At 48.3% G+C, this 20,187-nt stretch overlaps 2 protein-coding genes across 6 annotated transcripts; both read left to right on the forward strand.

Moving 5' to 3' along the window:
• The first annotated feature begins 23 nt into the window (after positions 1-23).
• HOGA1 (4-hydroxy-2-oxoglutarate aldolase 1) lies at positions 24-18,571 on the forward strand. 5 transcript variants are annotated; one of them, XM_077125660.1, is made up of 7 exons: positions 24-609; positions 11,615-11,743; positions 11,945-12,072; positions 12,455-12,589; positions 12,855-12,951; positions 14,605-14,738; positions 17,608-17,874. In XM_077125660.1, exons 1-7 carry the CDS (start codon positions 402-404, stop codon positions 17,755-17,757), a joined length of 981 nt encoding a protein of 326 aa, XP_076981775.1. In that variant the 5' UTR covers positions 24-401; the 3' UTR covers positions 17,758-17,874. The 5 variants fall into 5 exon arrangements, with proteins under 5 accessions (XP_076981775.1, XP_076981771.1, XP_076981772.1 ...); XM_077125659.1 differs by adding an exon at positions 2,101-2,165 and having other exon boundaries at positions 558-609; positions 11,615-11,679; positions 12,455-12,951; positions 17,608-18,571; XM_077125656.1 differs by having other exon boundaries at positions 12,455-12,951; positions 17,608-18,571.
• On the forward strand, positions 4,500-5,933 carry C13H10orf62 (chromosome 13 C10orf62 homolog). The gene has a single exon (XM_077125661.1). The coding sequence runs from the start codon at positions 4,505-4,507 to the stop codon at positions 5,585-5,587; it is 1,083 nt and encodes a 360-aa protein (XP_076981776.1). The 5' UTR covers positions 4,500-4,504; the 3' UTR covers positions 5,588-5,933.
• Positions 18,572-20,187: the final 1,616 nt, after the last annotated feature.

Genomic DNA, 20,187 nt, shown 5'->3' on the forward strand with positions numbered 1-20,187 from the left:
CCTGCAGGGCGGGGCCGGCTCCGCCCATCGGCACCGCCAGCTGCGCAAGCGCCAAGCGGAAACCCAGCGGGGCTCCGGGCTTTGGGGCTGGAAAATGGAGGATCCAGGTCCTGCTGGCCTGTCGTGGGGGGTGGGGGTGGGGCCCGTGAACCCATCTGGCCAGACGAACACTGGGCTGTGGCATTTCTCCAGCTGCTCCCCAGAGGAGGGAGGAGCCTCTGGGGCCTGCTCGGGCGCTGATCCTGGGAGTGCCTAGCCCAGGCCTGCCCCACGGCCCACGAGGCAGGGGCCAGAAATACTTAACTAGAGACGTTGCCCATTAACTGGGGAGAGGTAGGAGTCCAAACACAGCCTCAGTTGGGGGCAGAGACCAGCTGGGCCTCAGGCCTCCTGCGGAGATAATGGCCACCAGAGTCTGGTTCCCCCTGAGGCAAGGGCTGAGCAGGGCCTTGTCCAGGAACGTGGGGGGTTGGGCCTCAGGGGAGGGGAGGAAGGTGGACATCGCGGGCATCTACCCCCCTGTGACCACCCCCTTCACTGCCACCAATGAGGTGGACTATGGGAAACTGGAGGAGAACCTGCACAAACTGGGCACCTGCCCCTTCCGAGGTAAGCTGGGCCTCTCCGCTGTGGGAACTGGGGGCGAGGTTAACCACCCCGTTCTCCTCACCAGAGACCATGGGGAGGGGGCACAGGCTCTGTCAAGTAGCTCAGGGCTTTTCAGGTGCCCGGGTTAATTTACTATAGGAGAGGGACAGGGGACACTGGTCTGGGGGGGCAGGAGCTGGGTGGAAAGCTGCCTGCTGGTGTGCAACCTTGCACTGAACCTCACCTGCCTCATTTTTCCCAACTGTAAACTACTAAAGTGATTGCTTGGCTCTCAGCATTACTGAGGTGTGAAAGTCCTGTCAACCACGTCCTCCTGCAGACCCTCACTTCCCTTAAAGCCCTTTTCACACCTGCTCTCTAGGCGAAGCTTCCCTTGGCCCTTCCTCTCCAGATCACATTTGTGACCCTCCCCACCCAACACAGCACAGGCACAATAGATGAAGGTAGAAGAATTGGTGAGTTTGGCTTGCACCCCCACGTCGGTCAGCTGACGACCCTCTGAGGTAGTACTCTGGATAGCCCTGCTTTACAAATGGGAATCTGAGGCTCATAATGACAGTCACTTGCCTAAGATCACTCAACTAATACATGGCTGAGCTGGGATTTGAACTCAGCTGGCATCTGCATGACCCATGCTTTGTTTGACTCCACTGTACTGACTCTCCTTATACCCTGCTGGATTGCTAGACCAGATTATGGAGAGAGCCCTGTTAACAAGCAGAGTCTGGTCAGCACCAGCTTTGGGAATGGAGTGGCTCAGACCAAAGCAGTAACAGTATAGCAGTTAGGAATGTGTACTCTAGATTCAAAACACAACTCTGCCGCTGACTTAGCTATGGGATAATCTCTCAAAACCTGGGCTTTCCCCATCTGACAAATAGAGTGAATAATGCCCATATCATAAGATGGTTGGGAGAAAAAAAATGTGAGAATGCAAGTGGCAGGCAGCAGTGAATTGCAAAGAGTGATACACATTCAATGGTATTAACTCCAATGACAATAATTACTAAAGTGACAGTGTGTGCACTGTGGGCAAAGCTGCTTTCACATCTCATGGTGAGGTGATGTGGCCTTCCCTAAGGGACAGTGAAGTTCCTGTGGATACCCACACTGAGCAAGGTCACACTCTCTAAACAAATTGCTGCTGGAACTCAGCTCATGGGGGCCTGAAAGTTAGAGCTGAGAACTGGTTGTCTTGAAGCAAAATGAGAAGCTGCTTTGAGCTTCAGAGAGAAGACTCTGCTTCAGATTCAAGGACACCCTAGGACAAGGAATTGATGAGTGGACTTTGCATTTGGTATATGCCTTCCACCCAGAGAATCCGGAGATCCTCAGGCTCTCCTCTGAACCCTTCTTCCCTCCCACCCATTCACTGCTGGGAGTGCTCCAGGAGCACTGGCTACAGCAGATTTCTGGCAGGCCGCTAGGCACACATACTCACTTGGCTTTCTCCCTTGCAACCCATGCTGGCTCCCACTTGCTCACTCTCAGCCACATACCAGGAAGGCAGTGGACTGTAGTAGAAAGAGCCCAACATCTGGAGTTAGAAGACCTGGGTAAGAATTCTGTTTCTCATATGGATTAAAACTAAATAAATAATAGGGGGAACAAATGTTAAATTTAGTAGATTGAAATGCTAGTGATCAATGAAAGGGAGGGGTAAGGGGTATGGTATGTGTGCATTTTTTTCTTTTTTCTTTTTATTTCTTTTTCTGAATTGATGCAAATGTTCTAAGAAATGATCATGATAATGAATATATAGTTATGTGATGATATTGTAAGTTATTGATTATATACCAAGAATGGAATGACCATATGATAAGAACGTTTGTGTTTGTAGGTTATGTTTTAAAAAAAAAATTTAAATTATAAAAAATAAATTGTTTCTGCCAGTTACGGGGACCTTGGGAAAATCGCTTGATTTCTTTAACCCAGTTTCCTCATTTTGAAATGGGCACTGAGCCTTCAGGCTCCTGGCCACAGGGTTCAACATACTCGGTCCAAGGAGCTCAAACCTGGGTCACGGCACAGAGAACATAAAGCCGTAGGGCCCTGTCACTGCTCCCAGAGCACAGCAGGATGTCCAGGAAGGGACACCGAACAACTTTAGCTCTGAAATATGTGTTTCTCTTGTCTGGATCCTGGCCCCGGGGTAGGGTTTGCAGTCCAACACTTAGGGTCAGAGGAGAGAACCGCCACAAACCACATGGTAGGGCCCTCCAGCAACGAGCTAAAGGTCCTCAAAACAGGAGCCTTAAAGCTGCCCTTGATGGATTAGTGAACAGGTAAAGGACTCCTCTGGAGGACATTGCCTGAAACTGTGTAGCTCTTTTTTTTTTCAGCATTGTTAATTTGTAGATTATTTGAATGAAGAATATTCTTTCCGAATAAAAGGTACGAGTTGTTGCAGCAGGGCCATGTAGCCCTGAACTCATGCCCTAACAACCTCAAAGGTGGACTTTGAATCGCTTATAGTGAGGTGAGTGGACGAGTGTAGAGCTACTCCAGCGGGATGAGTGAGGTGAGGTCCTCCCTAAACTTTAAGCATGGGACATGTTATCTCAGCATGTAGACTACACTCTGGCATTTTGTTTACATAGTTATCTTTGTATAAACTAAGATTATTACTTTGTTAAATAAAATATTTTGTTTACAACATCACACTTTTTGCAATCCTGTTTCTCGCATTTCTTCATTTTTAACACCCTAAATGTCTCTGTAGGAATAAAAGTAGCCCAGGCCTGTTTTTACCCCAAGGAGCCCTGACTATAACTCTGAATCATGAGCCAAACTTTCATTTTTCTGCACCTACAGAAAGTCTGGCCACAACGTGAACAATGCCATTTACCTGGAGGCAAATTCTGGGTTTACAGGTGCCTCACTAAGGCAGGAAGGGGCAGCCCCCATCCTGGAATGACCCCCAGGGGTCTGGGACCTAGTGAAATCTCCTGTCTTATCTGCTCCGCCTTCTCAGTACCACTTTTTCTCCCCAAAGTTGTGGCTTCGTGTTATTCCAGAATAAGCTCCGTCCTGGGCCCCTTTTCCTTCTAGACCCTGCCCTATAAAGCGGTTGGGTGCTATCAGTGAGGAAGGAATGCGGTGAGTCCTAGCAGCAGAGTTGGTTCCCAGATGGAGAGCGTCACTGTCCTCAGGCAGCCCGGAATAGATGCCAGTCCAGCCACGGTGGGTCTTCTGCCATGGCCAGCCTGACCCAACTGTCTCAGCGCCCTGGGGGCCACAGTATGGGGTTGGGGGGATAAACCAAAGACTAGAAGAAGAATCGCAGAATGGGTCACAAGCAGAAGGCAAAAGGGACTCAGATTTGGGGCTCTCAGTTTGCCAGGCTGCTATGACAAATACCACACAATGGGTTAGCTTAAACAACAGGAATTTATTGACTCACAGTTTTGAGGTAGAAGAAATTCAAAATTGAGATACTGGCAAGGCTTTCTTTCTTCTTGAAGACTGCATTGTTGTGGTGCTGGCTGTATTGCTGCCTGCCATCAAATGGTGATGCCCTCTCCTTTCTGGCTTTTGTGACTTCCAGGTTCTCTTAATAATATTCACCTTCATGCAGTTGGACCGCATCTCAATTAAAAATAACATCTTCAATTTCCTGATTTTGATAACTAAACTGTGATAATTATGGAAGACGTCAACAATTGAGTTCCATGTGCTTTATTAAAATATAAAATTGAAAAAAAAAATAGCATCTTCAAGAGATCCCATTTATAATTGGCTCATATCCACAGGAATGCAGATTAAGGTTAATCTGTCTAATATGGGGTTCATAATCCAATCTACCACAGTGCCCTTCCACTGACCTTGGGGACAACTGTCAGGGTGGGAGATGGGACCCAGGCTTCAGGCAATACTGCCAGGCTGGACATGAGGGATGCTGTGGCCTCTCCCCACCCCCACTGCCTTCCTCACAATGGAGTTCATTGCTGAGGTGGGAGGGGCCTCTAGGGAGGGGGCAGCAGGGGGTCTGCTTGCCAGACACCCTTGGGGAGCCTGCCCTTACAAGCATGCACCATACCATCCTGGCTCCCCCACTCCCAGTGTGCTCCTAACTCAGCCTACCTGGCGTGGGGTCCTGGAGACTTTCCTGGAGCTCGTCCAACAGCCATCATGCAAGGTGGTGCTGGCGGCTGCCCTCTTGCTGGGAGGCGGAAGCCTCATGCTGTGGGTTCGGAGGAGGAGAAGGAAGAGAGTTACTGAGTGTGTAGGCAGGTTTTACCCAACAGAATCCTGCAACCCAAAGAATGAGGACTGGATCAAATCTCACTTTAGCCGCCTTTCTGATGAAAAGCTGGAGGCCAACAACACAGCTGTCTGTCCCCCGGTTGACTGTGGGAATGGAGAAGCAAGCACCACAATTCACGTGGAGACCTTCACCACAAGGCACGGAGAAGGAGGCACAGCTCTTCACCGGGAGTCCTTCACCAGCAGGCAGAGGACGTCTGGGTCCTCGTTGATCAAAGAGACCCACAAGGAGTCGGGGAAATCCTCCTCCACAGATGAGGCCACCTGGGCCGCAGTGGCTGCCTGCACCAAGGAGATCGACAGCAAAGGGCGGCAGCTGGCTAACTCCATGCTGCAGCGTGCCACGGCGTACCAGCACACGGGCCACGTGGAGACCAAAGACATCAACCAGGAGGAGCTGAAGGCTCTTGAGGAGGTGGAGATGAAAGTGCAAGGGAGTTTCCTTGTCCGGCAGGAAAACACCACAGCTGGTTCCAAAAACACCCACACTTTCCCTGGTCACGGTCATCAGAAACACCAGGGCCATCCAGGCCAACCAGGCCTCCAGGGCCATCCAAGCCATCCAGGCCGCCAGGGCCATCCAAGCCGCCAGGGCAATCCAGGCCACCAGGGCCACCAAGGTCATCCTGGTCACTTGACCCACCAGAGCCACCAGAGCCACAGTCTGCCCAATGGCAGCCATCAGATCTGTGACTCCTTTGAAGCCACCTAACCACGGATGGAGAAACCCCTTCCCCCAGCAGGGCTGGCACACCCTCACAGGCCTGTTTTCTCCCTTATAGGGCAACCTGTGTGGCCCAGGGTGAGATGCTGCTGGGATCCTCTCTTCCTCCGGTCCCCACAGGAGCACGGGCCCCTTCAACTCCATGCGGGGGCTCTGCCACAGAGGATGGCGGTGGAGGGAGAGCTGGGAGGAAGTGAAGCAGCTGAGACAGACTCTGAGGCTCCTGAAGACCCATGGAGAGGAGACAGACAAGGCAGATCCCAGGAGCAGTGAAAGCCCCACACTTTTGCCAAATGCCTGGAACTGAGCCAATAAAAAGCCCTGTGTACCCTCACCCTGAGTCGGGGGCTCTGTGGCCAACGCAAGGTCTGGGCAGGAACAGGGGAAGAAGGATCCTTCTCCAGCAGTCCTTGACGTGGGGGCCTTGGTCTGGGGGCTGGGTATAGATTCTGGGAATAGGATATCTCCAGGGGATTCAGCACCCACCCACCTGCCATTGCCAAGGAAGGGGAAAGCAGCCAGGTGTTTCCTGGGTGGAAACAGGCTTTTGGAAGGGAGTGAGCTGGCAAGGTGGGCCCCTCTGCTCTTGGCGTTATCCTCACCCTATTTCTTCTCAAGTCACATTACATCCCACACTGTAGTTCCTTCTCTGCCCCACCTTCTTCCCACTGGGGTCCCACTGCCAACTGGGAGCCCTGCTGGTATCTCCCCACCACCTGCCCTCACGGCTTTGTGTCAGTGTGATCTCTCTCCTCCTTTCTCTGATACTAATATTGGCATGGCTGTGGCTGCTGCTACCAGTATCACAGCACTGTTTCCAGCACCCTGATTTCACATTTTTCGTGGATGCCATGCTCTGTGTTAAGTGCTAAGTCTTGGCCCCATGATGAAAGTATTATTTTATCTACATTTTGCAGAGTTGGAATCTGAGATTCAGAGTACTGATTCGCCCTAGGTGACATAGCTAGAAAGCGAAGTTGCTGGGATTAGATCCCAGTTGTGCCTGCCTGCAGAGCCCGTTCCTAACCGCTGCTCTGTTCTGCCTCGTAGTCTGCTTCCCGCCATCCCCAGGTGGGCTGACCTCGCTAGTCCTTATTCCCAGGTGGGCTGGCCTCGCTCATCCTTATCCCCAGGTGGGCCGGCCTTGCTCATCCTTGTCCCCAGGTGGGCCGGCCTCATTCATCCTTATCCCCAGGTGGGCCGGCCTTGCTCATCCTTGTCCCCAGGTGGCCGGCCTCGCGCATCCTTGTCCCTGACTTCTTCCCAGATGTTCTAAAATGGTCTCTGTCCTCAGGCAAGCCTGGAACTCTCCCTGGGACACAAGACGCCATTTCTGGGGCAAGAGGTGACCCAGAACATTAAGGCAGCTGAAGTGAGGCCACTGCCTCTCTCGTGAAATTTGAGAGAAGTCAGCTACAAGACACTGTTGAACCCCAAGTGATCACTTTACAATAGAAATTCCTTACTGTTTGGGTCTGTTATGGATTTACCAGTGGTTCCTAATCTATGGGCCTCAAATCCCAGCAGGAAGGGGTGGGGGTGGGGGGCAGAGAGAGGAGGCATCCAGAATGACTGCAAAGAATGGATAAATTCATTTTTGCCCTAAGTTCATTTTATGGAACATGGTTTGGAGCTTTAAAATTTTGTGACATTACTGATAGGTGACTTTATATATATTCTGATATGTGTATGGCTTTCCATAGCAGAATGTTTCATAATAGAAATTTTAATTGGGAAAACAGTAGTATCACTCATACTGGAAAATGTTGGCGACTGCAACATTTAGACAAAAAGCAAGAAAGTGGTGAGGGTTAGCTTCTGAAAGTGACTTAAAAAGGTATGCTTATATTCAGAAGACCTTAAATCCCTTACTAAACCTTATTACATGAAATTTCAGATTAGCTAATTGCCAGGTTGGAGTTTTTTGACTTAAATTTTTTTTAAACGTAAAATTCAAATAAAGTCTCTAGCTAATGGTACTTGTGCCAATGTTAATTTTCTGGTTTTGGATAACAGTACTGTAGTCATACAATATATTTTCACTGGGGGAGGCTGGGGAAGAGATGTATGGAACTATTTTTTTTTTTTTTGCAACTTTTTTCTAAAGGTCATTGAAAATTAAAAGTTTTTAGGCTTTTATTTATGACTGCATGTCTAAGTTTTAATGCAGTGACACTGCAAGGAAAATGGTCTCTAGTCAGCCAGCTCAAGGATATAGTCTTGGTAAGGAGACTGGTTAGATGATTTTTGTTAGATTAGGTGCAGAGTAGTTAACAGCCACTAGATTCTTGGTTGAGAATCAGCTAAGGGAATGGCTGGTTTCCCAGAATAAAGTTTAATCCTATTAACGTTTACCAGGGAATCGCTCAAGAATTTTTATCAGGAATGCTCATTTCTTCCCAGAGAGAGATGATGAATTATACCATGCAAAAAGATTCTGCCCCAGACCAGGTTTGGTACAATTTTTCTTTTACAAAACAAATTGTCAGCACACACTTAGGCACCATGCTTGGTGTCATGGGGGAGGCCAAAAGGAGGAGGGCATGTCCCTGACCTTGGTGACTTTAGGCAAAATAGGACCAGCAATGTGCAAGGAGACCAAAATGCTGTGGAATGCAAGGAGGAGGGAAACTTGGGAAAGGCTTTGTGGTCTGGTGTTCCAGGCAACAGCAAGAGCACAGGTATAGAGGCAGGGAAGTGGTGGGTTAATTGAGGAGGGACAACAAGAGACAGGCAAGGGATGGGAGAAAAGGCCAGAAAAATGACTCTGAAGCTTAGAGTCAGGGAGGAGTTTGGAGACCATCCAGACCAATTCTCTTATTTTACAGCAGAGGCCAGATTGAAAACTTTTGCCCGATCCCATGGGTAGGGACATTGAAGGGTTCTGAAGATATCCGTGCATTTGAGTAGGCAACAGGGAAGGACAAGGAACAGGGAATGGAAGTTCAGATGACAGGTAACCAGTGGAGAGATTCCAGGAAGACTTCCCAGAGAAGGTAGCAATGATGATGGACCAAGAGGATTTACAGTGATTGGGGATACTCATGTAAGAGAGAGACTGCGATTCCTTTTGGCCATAGTAAGTCACCATGTTGCTTGTGCATCCCCAACCCCAAACACCCACTCCTCCAGGCCACTCTGACTCCCCAGAGCATCCAGAATAGCTGGTCAGAGGAGAGCAGCTTTCTGAAATGAGAATGAGACACTCTTGTCTAACAGCTGGAGGGGGCCTGAGAGGTCTTTGAGAGCAGCCTCCCTTCCGACACCAGCCATCGTCCTCCTCAAAGTGAAAGCTTCCACCCTCCTGATTTAAAGCTACCAACCTCCTGATTTAAGGCATCCACCCTTTATCCTGACTCCATAATAATTACAGCTCACACAGAGGGCCAGGTTCTATTCTAAGCACTTTATATATAGTGTCTCATGTAAACCTCACACCTGTTCTGTGAGGAAGGTATTAATCCTCAGTTCTCATCTGAGAAAGCTGAGGTTTGGTTAAGCCATTTGCCCAAGTTCTCATAGCTGGTGAGGGCCATACCGAGACTTCAATCCCAGCTTAGACCTTTGAGCTCGTGCCCTTGCTTGTTCTACTGCGCTGTTTCCCAGTTTCTCCACAACTCTCCTTCCTCTCTCCCTTGCCCACTAGGACCCTGATCTCTTCCTCTTCTCTACACCCCCTTTCTACACTATGGAAGGCACATCAGGCCTGAAACCAGACATCTAGCTGAGGGGAAGAAGGGGGCTCTTTGCAGCATCAGTTCACAGATTTCAAAGTGCTTTCATGTACATTCCCTTATTTGGGCCTTTAAAACAGCCCTGTTAAGGGAGGCTTGGAAATTATTTCATTGCCATTCCACAGAAGAAGAAAAAAAAATCTCAGAGATGTGATGTGACTTGCAGAATAGATATACACACCATGCTTCCCTCTTGTCCAGTCTGGCTCTCCTTCCTTCTTAGGAGTCTGGTGTGGGTCAGATGCTTCTTTAATGGGACAAGCCAGAGACCCAGGCACTAGGAAGGAACCTGAGCCCAGGGCCTGCGTCTGCCTCCCAGAGTGCAAGACCCAGCTTCTCTGTTGTTTAGGCTGGTGCCCCAAACCTGTCCACCATGGGACCAGGGGCCTCTGGAATGGACTGCTAGGGTGAAGATTGTCTTGACAGTGAGTGACCATGGCTGAAGAAGTGACAAAAAAAATAGCAAGAACCAGTCCCAGCGCCCTTTGAGGAAGGGTAGGAGCTGGTGGGGAGGAAGATGACACTGGCATTTGAGTAGAGCTTGCTCTCTAAATCCCCATTCAGAGGGTATGGGTCTGATTGTGGCTGGGCTGGAGCACTCCACGAACAGGTGGAGCCCATTGGGAAAGCACTGGGGTAGCAAGACATAAAGAGATTCCTACCTTTAGCTCCTAACCTGATAGCAAGGACTTGATCCTCGGGAGGCAATCCAGAAACCAAACTCAATTTGCCTCAAGATGTTTCCTGCAATATTACCAAAGCAAAAAAAAAAGAGGTAAAAAGCTAAGTATCCAGTGAGAGATTTCAGGTGAGCCATTCAGTGGAATCTAATGGTCTGGTTAATAGCATTGTGGTAAAAAGCTGAGTCTACAACACATTGTGTCCCCTTATGGATGACTCATGGGAACAATTTCTCTTGATTGCGATGCCAAGAAACTCTTTGCTTCCCCAGGGCAGCTGCCTTGTTTTCATTTTTTGGATTCTACATGTCTGTTAGCTGACCATGTTTCCTTTTTAGCTTTGACTGTCGGGAAGCTCCAAATCAAATTTATGGCCTAGCTCTTACAGCTATATGGCAGGGATTTTGTAGACCATTATTTCTCCTGGTTTATTTTCTTTCCTTTCACTTAAATGTACTTCTATTTAGTGACAATCTGGAGGTACTGTATGCTGTATTTGTAAATTGTTTGGGAATGGAATAAGATGGGGAGGAGAAAAAGAGGAAAGACAAAGTTAAATGAAATAAAAAGTGGAAAGGAAAATGATTCTACTTACATTCCCTTGATAGTCAGCTGAACAGTATGAATTTTCTGCATTTTCACAGTTATAAAGGGTTGACGCTATACCTGGTACAGGTTAGAGACCTCTCAAATGATTGGCAAAAAAGGAAAACACCAAATAAAACAATGAGCGATCACTTTTCACCCAGCAAATTGTTAAAATCAGTTCTGACAACATGAGTTGTTGGCATGGATAAACGTAAGCAAACTCTTCGGTGCTGCTAATAGGGATAAACTGTTTAGTTAAAGGGAAGTTTGGTACCTGTGAAGATGCACACACATATGGCCCAGCAGTTTCATTCCTAAGTACTTAACTCTAGAGAAGTTCTTGCGCATGTGCTCAGGAGACTATACAGAAAATGTTTGTTTCAACTTTGTAATAGCAAAAAGAAGGAAACATTCTAAATGTCCTCAGCAGGAGAGTGAAAAATAAATTGCAATTTAACCATACATTGGAATGCTATGCAGCAGTTAAAATGAATGGAACAGAGCTAGGTGCATTGCTGTGGGCAAAGCTCAAAACATGATAATGGGTGAAGACAACATTGCAGAAAGTTGTATAAATTTGATCCCATATAAAGTTTAAAATTGTGAAAATCGTATTACATTTTGTTTTTGGTTCCAAACATGTGTCTTAAATGTGTAAAGACATGGATGGGAACCATAAACACCACCTATGAGTCAGAGAGACCAGGAAGAGGAAGGAGGTACTCAGGGGAGAGTTGCTATGGGTACTGGGTACTTAGATACAGATTATGTTATTATTTATTCCTTTTAGTATGTCTAAAGCATTTCATTAAAATTTTAAAAATGCTTTAAAAACTCTCATTGCAACTGGGTGAAAAACAGTTTCTCTCTGGATCAGGACAGAGATGTGGGAAATGGGGAAAAACCAAGGGTGTTCGGGAGGCAGGAAGCTGGGGATGCGGAGCACCAAGGTCCCGGCTACTCCTAAGAGGATGGGGGGTATCGGCTGGACCGTGACGGGGCTTGTGTTGCAGGCTTCGTGGTCCAGGGCTCCAACGGCGAGTTTCCCTTCCTGACCAGCAGCGAGCGCCTGGAGGTGGTGAGCCAAGTGCGCCAGGCCATGGCCAAGGACAAGCTCCTGCTAGCCGGCTCTGGCTGCGAGTGTGAGGCCTCCGTGCCCGGGCCCCGGGGCACGGCTGCTGGGGGTGGGCCGCGGGACAGGCTCCTTGGCCCTGGGCGTGGGGGTCAGCCTGCTTGTTCTGAGAAACGCTGAGGGACCCCCTGCTAGGGTCCTAGCCCAGGCCCTCTTCCTCTGCTCTCGCCCTCCATGGCCCATTGGAAAGCCGGTGTCTTTCCTCCTGCAGCCACTCAAGCCACGGTGGAGATGACGGTGAGCATGGCCCAGGTGGGGGCTGATGTCGCCATGGTGGTGACCCCTTGCTACTACCGTGGGCGGATGGGCAGTGCTGCCCTCATTCACCACTACACCAAGGTGGGTGTGAGGCCGGGGATGGGGGAGGCTGCTTTACATGAATGGCAGTTGTAAGGTAGGGGTTGAGCACCACCGTGGACCAGCTGTGTGACATTGGGCAACTTAACTAACCACTCTGTGCCACTGTTTCCACCCCTCTTCCTCATAGGGTTTTTGTGAGGATTAAATAAGATGATGCACATAAAGGGCTTAGAATTGTGCCTGGCACATAGAAAGCACTCAACAAATCTTACCCAGTATTCTTGCTTACCATCAGGGTACATAGTACTGGTGGCTTGTAGTTGAGCAGTGGGTCTGTCCAGGCGGCCCTGCAGTAACCCAAGTCAGGACCGTGTTGGGGTGACTCTGGGAGGCCAACCCTTCCCCTTTCTGTGCCCCCTAGGTTGCTGACCTCTCTCCAATCCCTGTGGTGCTGTACAGTGTCCCAGCCAACACGGGACTGGACCTGCCTGTGGAGGCAGTGGTCACGCTTTCCCAGCACCCAAATATCGTGGGCATCAAGGACAGTGGCGGAGATGTGAGTGGCACCATCCTCTGGTCGGGGTACCCCCTCTTTCTCTGGGCCCCAGCATTTTTGGTACCAACGTTAGTACTGCTCTGGAAGCTGCTTGGCTCCTGGCTCCTGTTTGGGTTCTCTCCATCCTGTGTACACTCTGGGGCCTTCACTGAACTTTTGGGCATCTCTCTGGGAACCCGGCTCTCATACTACTACTGGTCCTTCCTTGTTCCAGGCTGGCGGCGGAGGCTCTGGGCTTGGTCCTCACACTGGGTTTCTGTTGTAGGTGACCAGGATCGGGCTGATTGTTCACAAAACCAGGAGGCAGGATTTCCAAGTGTTGGCTGGATCGGCTGGCTTCCTGCTGGCCAGCTATGCCTTGGGTAGGCTGCCCACTACTCTTAAACTGTGATGGGTAACCAAGATCCATCTAGGCAGCTGCAGTCTACTGGGAACAACCAGACAGGCTGGAGCTGGGTCTGCAGTGGGAGGTCTCCTGGACTGCCTGTTCTGAAACTGCAAAAATCTGGCCACACTGCTTGCCTTTTTTAATACTGGGTGCTTGCAAGTGGCTTTCTTGGGCGTGGTGTGGAGGGTGGCTGGTGCCTTATCCCTGGCCTACAGTAGGGATGCCTGCAGTTTCCTCTAAATCCATGCTCCCTGCTTAGGGCACAGATGCTCTAACCTCACCCTATGTGAGGCTTTGGGCCCCTCCTGTCTAGTCCAGGAGTCCCTTTTCCTCTTCCCCTGATCCTAGGCCAGAATGAATGGTCAGACTCATGGGACTGGTCCAGGGGTCTTCAGATGCCTGATCCAATTCTCTTCCAGGCCAGAGTCCTAGAGGTGTCAACATCAGACCAACTGCTCTTGTCCTAGGGTTCAGGTTGGATTTGCACCCTGGAGTGTAGGGAAGGGAACATCTATTCCCTTCAGCTGAAGCTCCAGTTTGTAAAGTTTTGTGTTGCTTTTCCAGCGCTGTAGGCAACTACACTGACTCCTGCTTTCTCAGGCCTCTGCAGACTTTGGCTTGTTGTATAGGCGCTTGCACATTTCCCCTCTGCCATGTGGCAGTCTCTAAAGTACAGGGGAATAAGAGGGGACACATTTCTGCCCCGTTCCTGTGACGGAGGGTAAAGAGCATAAGCACTGAGGCTAGCAAATCTGTGGGGAATCCCAGCGCTGTCATTATTCACTGAGCAATTCTTGGCAAGCTCAACCTCTCTGGGCCCCAAAGATTACAGAGCCTCTGGCCCAGGGTCTGCTACAATGCCAGCACATAGTAAGACTTCAATAAATGGGAGCTAAATTACTTCATTCCAAATTGCCAGCTCTTTCTCTCTCCAGCCTCAAGGCCTCCATGCCTTGTGTTGCTTGTAACTAGCCTTAATGACACTCACAGGCTGGCAGAGGTGGCAGGGCCTTCTGAGATCACTGCCAACTCATTTTCATTGCCCAGAAGAGAAAAAAGAGGACCAGAGCGGGGACTACAATTTGTCCAAGTTCACGAAGCCAATGGGAGAAAATCCCTGGTCTCCTGACTGTGTCCATAGTTCTCTCTATCACCCCACCTCCACCTTCACCACTGTTCCAGTCTGAAGTCACCAGGAGGTATAAGATTTCAGAAGAGCAAAGACTTTCCATCCATTCCATCCCCTTTCAGGACTGATGAGTCAGGGGGCTATTGGAGGAACATTGGAGGCACCAACTGGCAAACGGGACTCTACTCCGGGGGTGGGTATACCAGGAAGGAATGGTACCTGAGTTAGCCTCTGGCTCTGCTCCCTGCCCCTCACAGAATAGCTCAGAGCTGCACTCAGCATGCAACATTCTGTTTCAAATATGTAAGCAACTTTTCTCTCTGGAAATCTGGACTCTGTTGACTCACAGAGCTTGCCTTTGACGTGGCCAGCCAGGGCCAGAGAAATCCAAATCCCATCTCCCCAGAATAAAGAGGCGCTGGGGGGCTGGGGGGCTGGGGGTGGGGTCCCCGGGGAGGAGAGGCGCTAGCTGATGTTCTGCATCTCCCTCTGGGGCAGGAGCCGTGGGGGGCGTTTGTGCCCTGGCCAATGTCTTGGGGGCTCAGGTGTGCCAGCTGGAACGACTCTGCCTCATGGGGCAATGGGAAGATGCCCAGAAGCTGCAGCACCGACTCATCGAGCCAAACTCTGCGGTGAGCTCCCAGCTAGTGGCAGTGGGGGAGGGGTCCCTGCATCCTCATGGAGCCGGAGCCAGGGCTGGCACAGGGCTCCCCACTCCATCCCTTCTCTTTCTGAAAGTCCTTTCAGAAACCATCACCCCGTGGGAACTCCCTGTGCCTCCCCAGAAAATCCTGACTTCAGACAATGTTGGGTCCTATTGGTTCTCCAACTTAAGTGAGTGTCAGAATTCATGTGGCGAGCTAGTTAAAATTCGAATCCTTTAGGCCTGGAGTGTGACCTAGCACTATGCATTGAAACAAGCATATTGGGTGATTGTGACATAAGAAATCTTGGAATCATGCTTAGAAATGCCCTGCCTAGAGAGAGCGAAATATGGAGCTTTAAATCAGCTTTAGAGGAGGCCAGATCCTGAAAACAGAATAGGAAGTAGCAGAGAAAGAGTCGGAAGGCTGGAAGTGTACAGAGCCCAGATTTTCCAGGAGAGTTCTGTCTTCAAAGAGTCTGTCCTGCCGTCAGACCACCGTGTTGCTCCTTTAGTCCGGAGGCCCCTAGTGTGCCTGCCTTCTAGCTTTTAGGGTCTTCTTATGTTTGTTTTTATATATTGTCCAAAGTAGTTCTACTCTTTGGGAGGAATAGGGAAAAGTATGTCTATTCCATCTTCCTGGGAGTGGAAGATCTAAGCAGTTTTTTAAAGTGATTATTTTTCCCCAGAACATTAAAGTAGTTGAAAAAATACTGAAAAATTTGAAAGTAGGTATGTCAAAATTCACAGCGTTACTTTAAGTTTCAATATTTTATTTATTCCAAAACATACTTTGTTATAATTTTACTTTCCTGGCTTTAATGGAAACAAAGACATCAAACATGTTTTTTCAATGTTGAGTTCTAGAAAAATGAAATAAAACATGCATATGGGGGGTCACATGTTTTTACTTTTGCCTCAGGCTCTAATGTGACATGGCAATGGCATCGTCAGATTTTTAATTTTTGACATTTTTGTTCATCCTGAGCTTTTTTGCATTGATTTTTATTTTTTAATAATATTTATATTATGAGTTTCTTGACACTTCCTTAAATTTTGTGCTGAGTCAAGTGGCTCAGTAGCCTTGACATCCTCCCGGCTCTAGTGTCAGGCACTGTGCTAGGTACTCTGAGACAATATTTTGTTTGAGTGCAGTAGTGAGTGGACTCTAGATCCCCTCATAACTAGTTTCCTTACTTTAAAGGGACAGATTTACTTAGATTCAGGGAAAGGACTGCTGGGGAGGCACGCATGAGTCTCTCTGGATGCAAAGGTTCTCCTCTATAGGACACTCTATCGATAAGATGTAAGGACTGCAGAAATAAAGGCCTTCTGGCTGTCCTGTATGCTAAATTCCACATTCCACTAAGGTGGGGCCTCTGCTCTCCCACTTCCACCCACCCAGGAAAGAGAAGCACCCAGAACCTGCCTATCCTTAGGACAGGAAGAGGAGGGGCTCTTGGGGACTGGTCCTACATTGTGGTATTTTTCTCATCTGATGCCTGTGACATCTCTCTGGGGTGGGTATTGTTATCTTATCTTACAGATGAAGCAGCTGGGGCTGTCCCTTGGGAAAAGAGAAATCCTGGCTGTATCCTAGCTCCCTGAATGTCCTTCTGCCTTACCCTTCATTCTGTGCCTCTCCTGTGCCAGCCCTGGGCACGCACTCGGGGATGCCTGGAACACCTCTCTGCTGCCTGGGCTTTGTATGTTTAGCCATCCCAGGAACAGCTTAATGTCACCATATTGCACTGCCCTGGTCAAAATTTCTTCCTCTGCCTTCCCACCCAGTCAGCCTCCTGCCCCTGGCCTTATCTAGAACTTTCACCGGTCTTTACCACCAAAGCATTTGACCCTTTTCAGGGTCAGAGAAGGGGGCAAATTCGGGATCTTCAAAACTTTTCTGTAGGTACCTCTTGCTTCCATTTCTCCTCTAGGTCTTTCCCACCTAACTCAGGTTTGGAGGGGAAAGGGCAGATTGATTATTATTTTTTTCCCTTTACAAAGCCCATACTTCTAAGGTTTTATCTTCCCTCAAAATAAAACTTTAAAAGGTAATAAATGCAATGATTAGTTTAAAAGTTTTTAGGTAGTCAAAGAGCCAACCAACACTTCCAATCAACATGAAATCACCAGTTGCTTCACCAAAAGTAAAGAGATCTGAGGCTCCATTTTTTCTATAAAAGTTCATGCATAATTTTAAATGATGACAATAGCTTTATATCACCTTCTACAATGGAAAAGACTTCAGAGACCTTGTAGTCCTGCCCCCTCATTTTGGGACAAGGGAATTGCTCAGCGATAAGTTAGTGGCATAAGGCTACAAAACATAACGTCTCCTGGCAACAGTTCATTGTTTTCCCTGTGAGAAGCATTTAGAATAGGGACAGGAAGGGTGGGGCTGGGGTGTGGGTGCGGATCCTGCTCCAGTGGGAGGGGAGGTCAGGGTTGAGTCCGAGGCTCTCACAGACCTTCCTTCCTTTCTTCCCAGGCCTAGTGTGCTCTAGGCCAGGCTCCAAAGAACCAGGCTATAGACGGTGGTGCTCTAGTGTCCAGAGCCACAGCCTTGCTGCCTTCTCCCTGACTCCCATCCCAGCTTGAAGACTGAATGCCACTCTCCTTCCCAATGCATTCTGTTTCTCTCCTAAAACCAAACAAGGCGCCTTTCTTCCTTCTGTTCTCTGCAAATGACTGCTTTCTTGTCCCTAAGTCTGGATTCCTGATCTACCTTGGGTGTCATAGATTTGATAGAGTCACTTTACAGTGGGAGGAGGATGGGTATTCCAACTTTCTGATGGGCCCCAGATATGTGTGTGCAGGAGATTCCCCAGTCTCTTCTAACAGGCCCCGCTTTGCAGGTGACCCGGCGATTTGGGATCCCAGGGCTGAAGAAGACCATGGACTGGTTTGGCTACTACGGAGGCCCCTGCCGGCCTCCCTTGCAGAAGCTGAGCCCTGCCGAAGAGGAAGCACTGCGCATGGATTTCACCAGCAATGGCTGGCTCTGAGAACTGGGAGGGTCGAACCCGGGTCGAGCCCATCTCAGCCACCTGCCTTGCACCTGCAGCCTGAAGAGCAGCATGGGGGACTTGGGGGCAAGAGGCTCCTCTTCCCACTCCAGCCCTCTGCATAGCCTCTCATCAGGCTACTGCTGCTCACATCTCCTGATCTCACAGTTCGTGACCTCTCACATTTGTATCCTAAACTTCTTGCCTCTAGAGATCCTCTGAGGAGAAACAATTTCTTACTGTGGATGCTTTCCTAACCCCAAAATCCATGAACCAAGAGCCAGAGGGGAAGGGTAGGGTGGCAATTGGATATAGGAAGGAAGTTCATGCTACTGATGGGAAGACTACTTATAGACTTGGGGGTACAAGTTGAGTCTAGCACAATGCAGCTGGAAACCAGAGCTACTCCTCAGAACTTAAATTCTGACTTTAGCCAGGGGCAGTGATAGGTTAGGAAACCTGATCAGGAAAGTACCACAGGTCTTTAAAAGGCCCCCACACTACATTCCGGTCACAATGTCCTTTCCTAAATCTATTTTCATTCATCTCATATCCTTGTCTTTAGCCTTGGATCCCAGCCATCTAAAAGCTAGGAGGGCACTGAGACAGCCCAGTTGCTCTCCAGAGTCGCTAAGTAATGACACCTGGTGGATAAATGTTACATTCTGGAAGACTATTGTAGATAGTCCATGTCTGAAACACTAGGGAGGGTACTGGACTTAAGACAGGACCATCCTCTTGCCTATAGGCATTCTGCTTTTATTGTTAAAAATAATTACTTTGTTACTGCAATAAAATTTAATAAGTAAAATCAGTGTGGCTATGTACAGATCAATGCTCCATGCTCCACAGATCTCAGGGCCTGCCCCTCCAGGTTTCCTGCCCAGATGTCAAGAAACTTCCTAGAAGCCATTCAGCTCTTGTAGTCTGTTTTTTTCCCAGCTCTGAGAGAGCCCAAACAATACAGAGGAAACAGATTTTCAATGAGTGGCAGCCTAGGGAAAGGAAGTTATTGAAGTTTTGAAAGGAAGAGGTAATAAGCAAAAAGCTTCAACTGAAATATTTAGAAATACATAGCACCTTAAGCAAAATAACAATTTTCTTTAAAATTTAACTCTTTTCAGTGGTAATACCTGACTAGTGGCAGAAAAACTGAGATGAATTTGAAAAAAATTACTCTGGTTAAAACAAGTTTAAGGGGATGTAAATAGATCCTTGCTTAGGACAAAGGTTAGAGGAGAGAAGAATATGAGGTATCAATCTTCAGATGAAGATGGAAATCTGGATAGCACCAACGCTCAGGGCTTAGCACCTGGGCTCTTCTCCAGGCAGCTTCTGGAGGCTCTGGGCTCAGAGGAGAATCATGTTTAGCAACAAGTTAGAGTTAGGAAGGCAGGCTATTAAAGTGATTAAGAGCTCAGTTTCTGGGCTTACATAGGCTCCCATTAAGTTCTCGGAGCTTCCCCTTAGGACCTTGGGGAAATTACAGTTTCTCTCCATTGTTGATGAATTCTATATTTGCAAACTCCCCTCCACTAAAATTTATTTGTATCCCCCCCAAATCAATACTCCCTGCACTTTTGCGGTCATTCCTGAACACACACAGAGCAGCAAAACTTCCCAGCTGAGGTCAAATAAAGTCTTCTCTTGTCTTTCATATTGTAAGCAAGCGTTCCATCTGTAGTATATTTAATGCCATGTTTTTTACATTTTTGTGCTTTTATTGGTGATTTTACTGCTTAAAATAGCCTTCATGTGTAGTACTGAAGGGCCCTCTAGTGTTCCTAAGTGGAAGAAAGCTGTGCTGTTGCCTTATGGAGGAAATAAATATTTTAGACATGCTTCATTAAGGGATAAGTTATATGTGTTACAGAGTGCTGTTGGCTATGAGTTCAATGTTAATGAATCAACAATATATACTAAATACAGTGTCTTTAAACAGAAACACACATAATACAAGGTTATTTGATTGGTGGATGAAAATGTTGTGACCTGAGAGAGGCTCCCAGGAGCCTAACCCTCTATTTCCCCGAGGAGCAGTGGTTCAGTATTTGCTAATTCTTGGTGACTTTATAGGCCAGAACCACTGTGAGTGATGAGAACTGACTGTATTTAAGTTCCTCAGCCTTGTCTATAGTAAGAGGATAATAATAATACCTTCTTCACAGGGCTGGTGGTGAGGACTGAGCAAGAGTATGCATGTAGAAGGGTTAACAGGGCAGGTAAGTATTCCACATTAGCTGTTATGGGGAAATATTACTCCACTGGTTGCAGAGAAAGAGAAACCTTAGCAGCAGTTGACTTGCCTAAGGTAACCTAACAGGTCTGACAATAACTGGTCTCAGGACTAGGGTGTCTGGTGCCGGGTGAGAAGAGTACGGTGGAAAGTACTTTGGAATCATAAAGGCCGGGATATAAAACCTAGCTACC

The sequence above is a fragment of the Tamandua tetradactyla genome, chromosome 13 (assembly GCF_023851605.1).
Source record: "Tamandua tetradactyla isolate mTamTet1 chromosome 13, mTamTet1.pri, whole genome shotgun sequence".
In the NCBI taxonomy this organism is placed as follows: domain Eukaryota; kingdom Metazoa; phylum Chordata; class Mammalia; order Pilosa; family Myrmecophagidae; genus Tamandua; species Tamandua tetradactyla.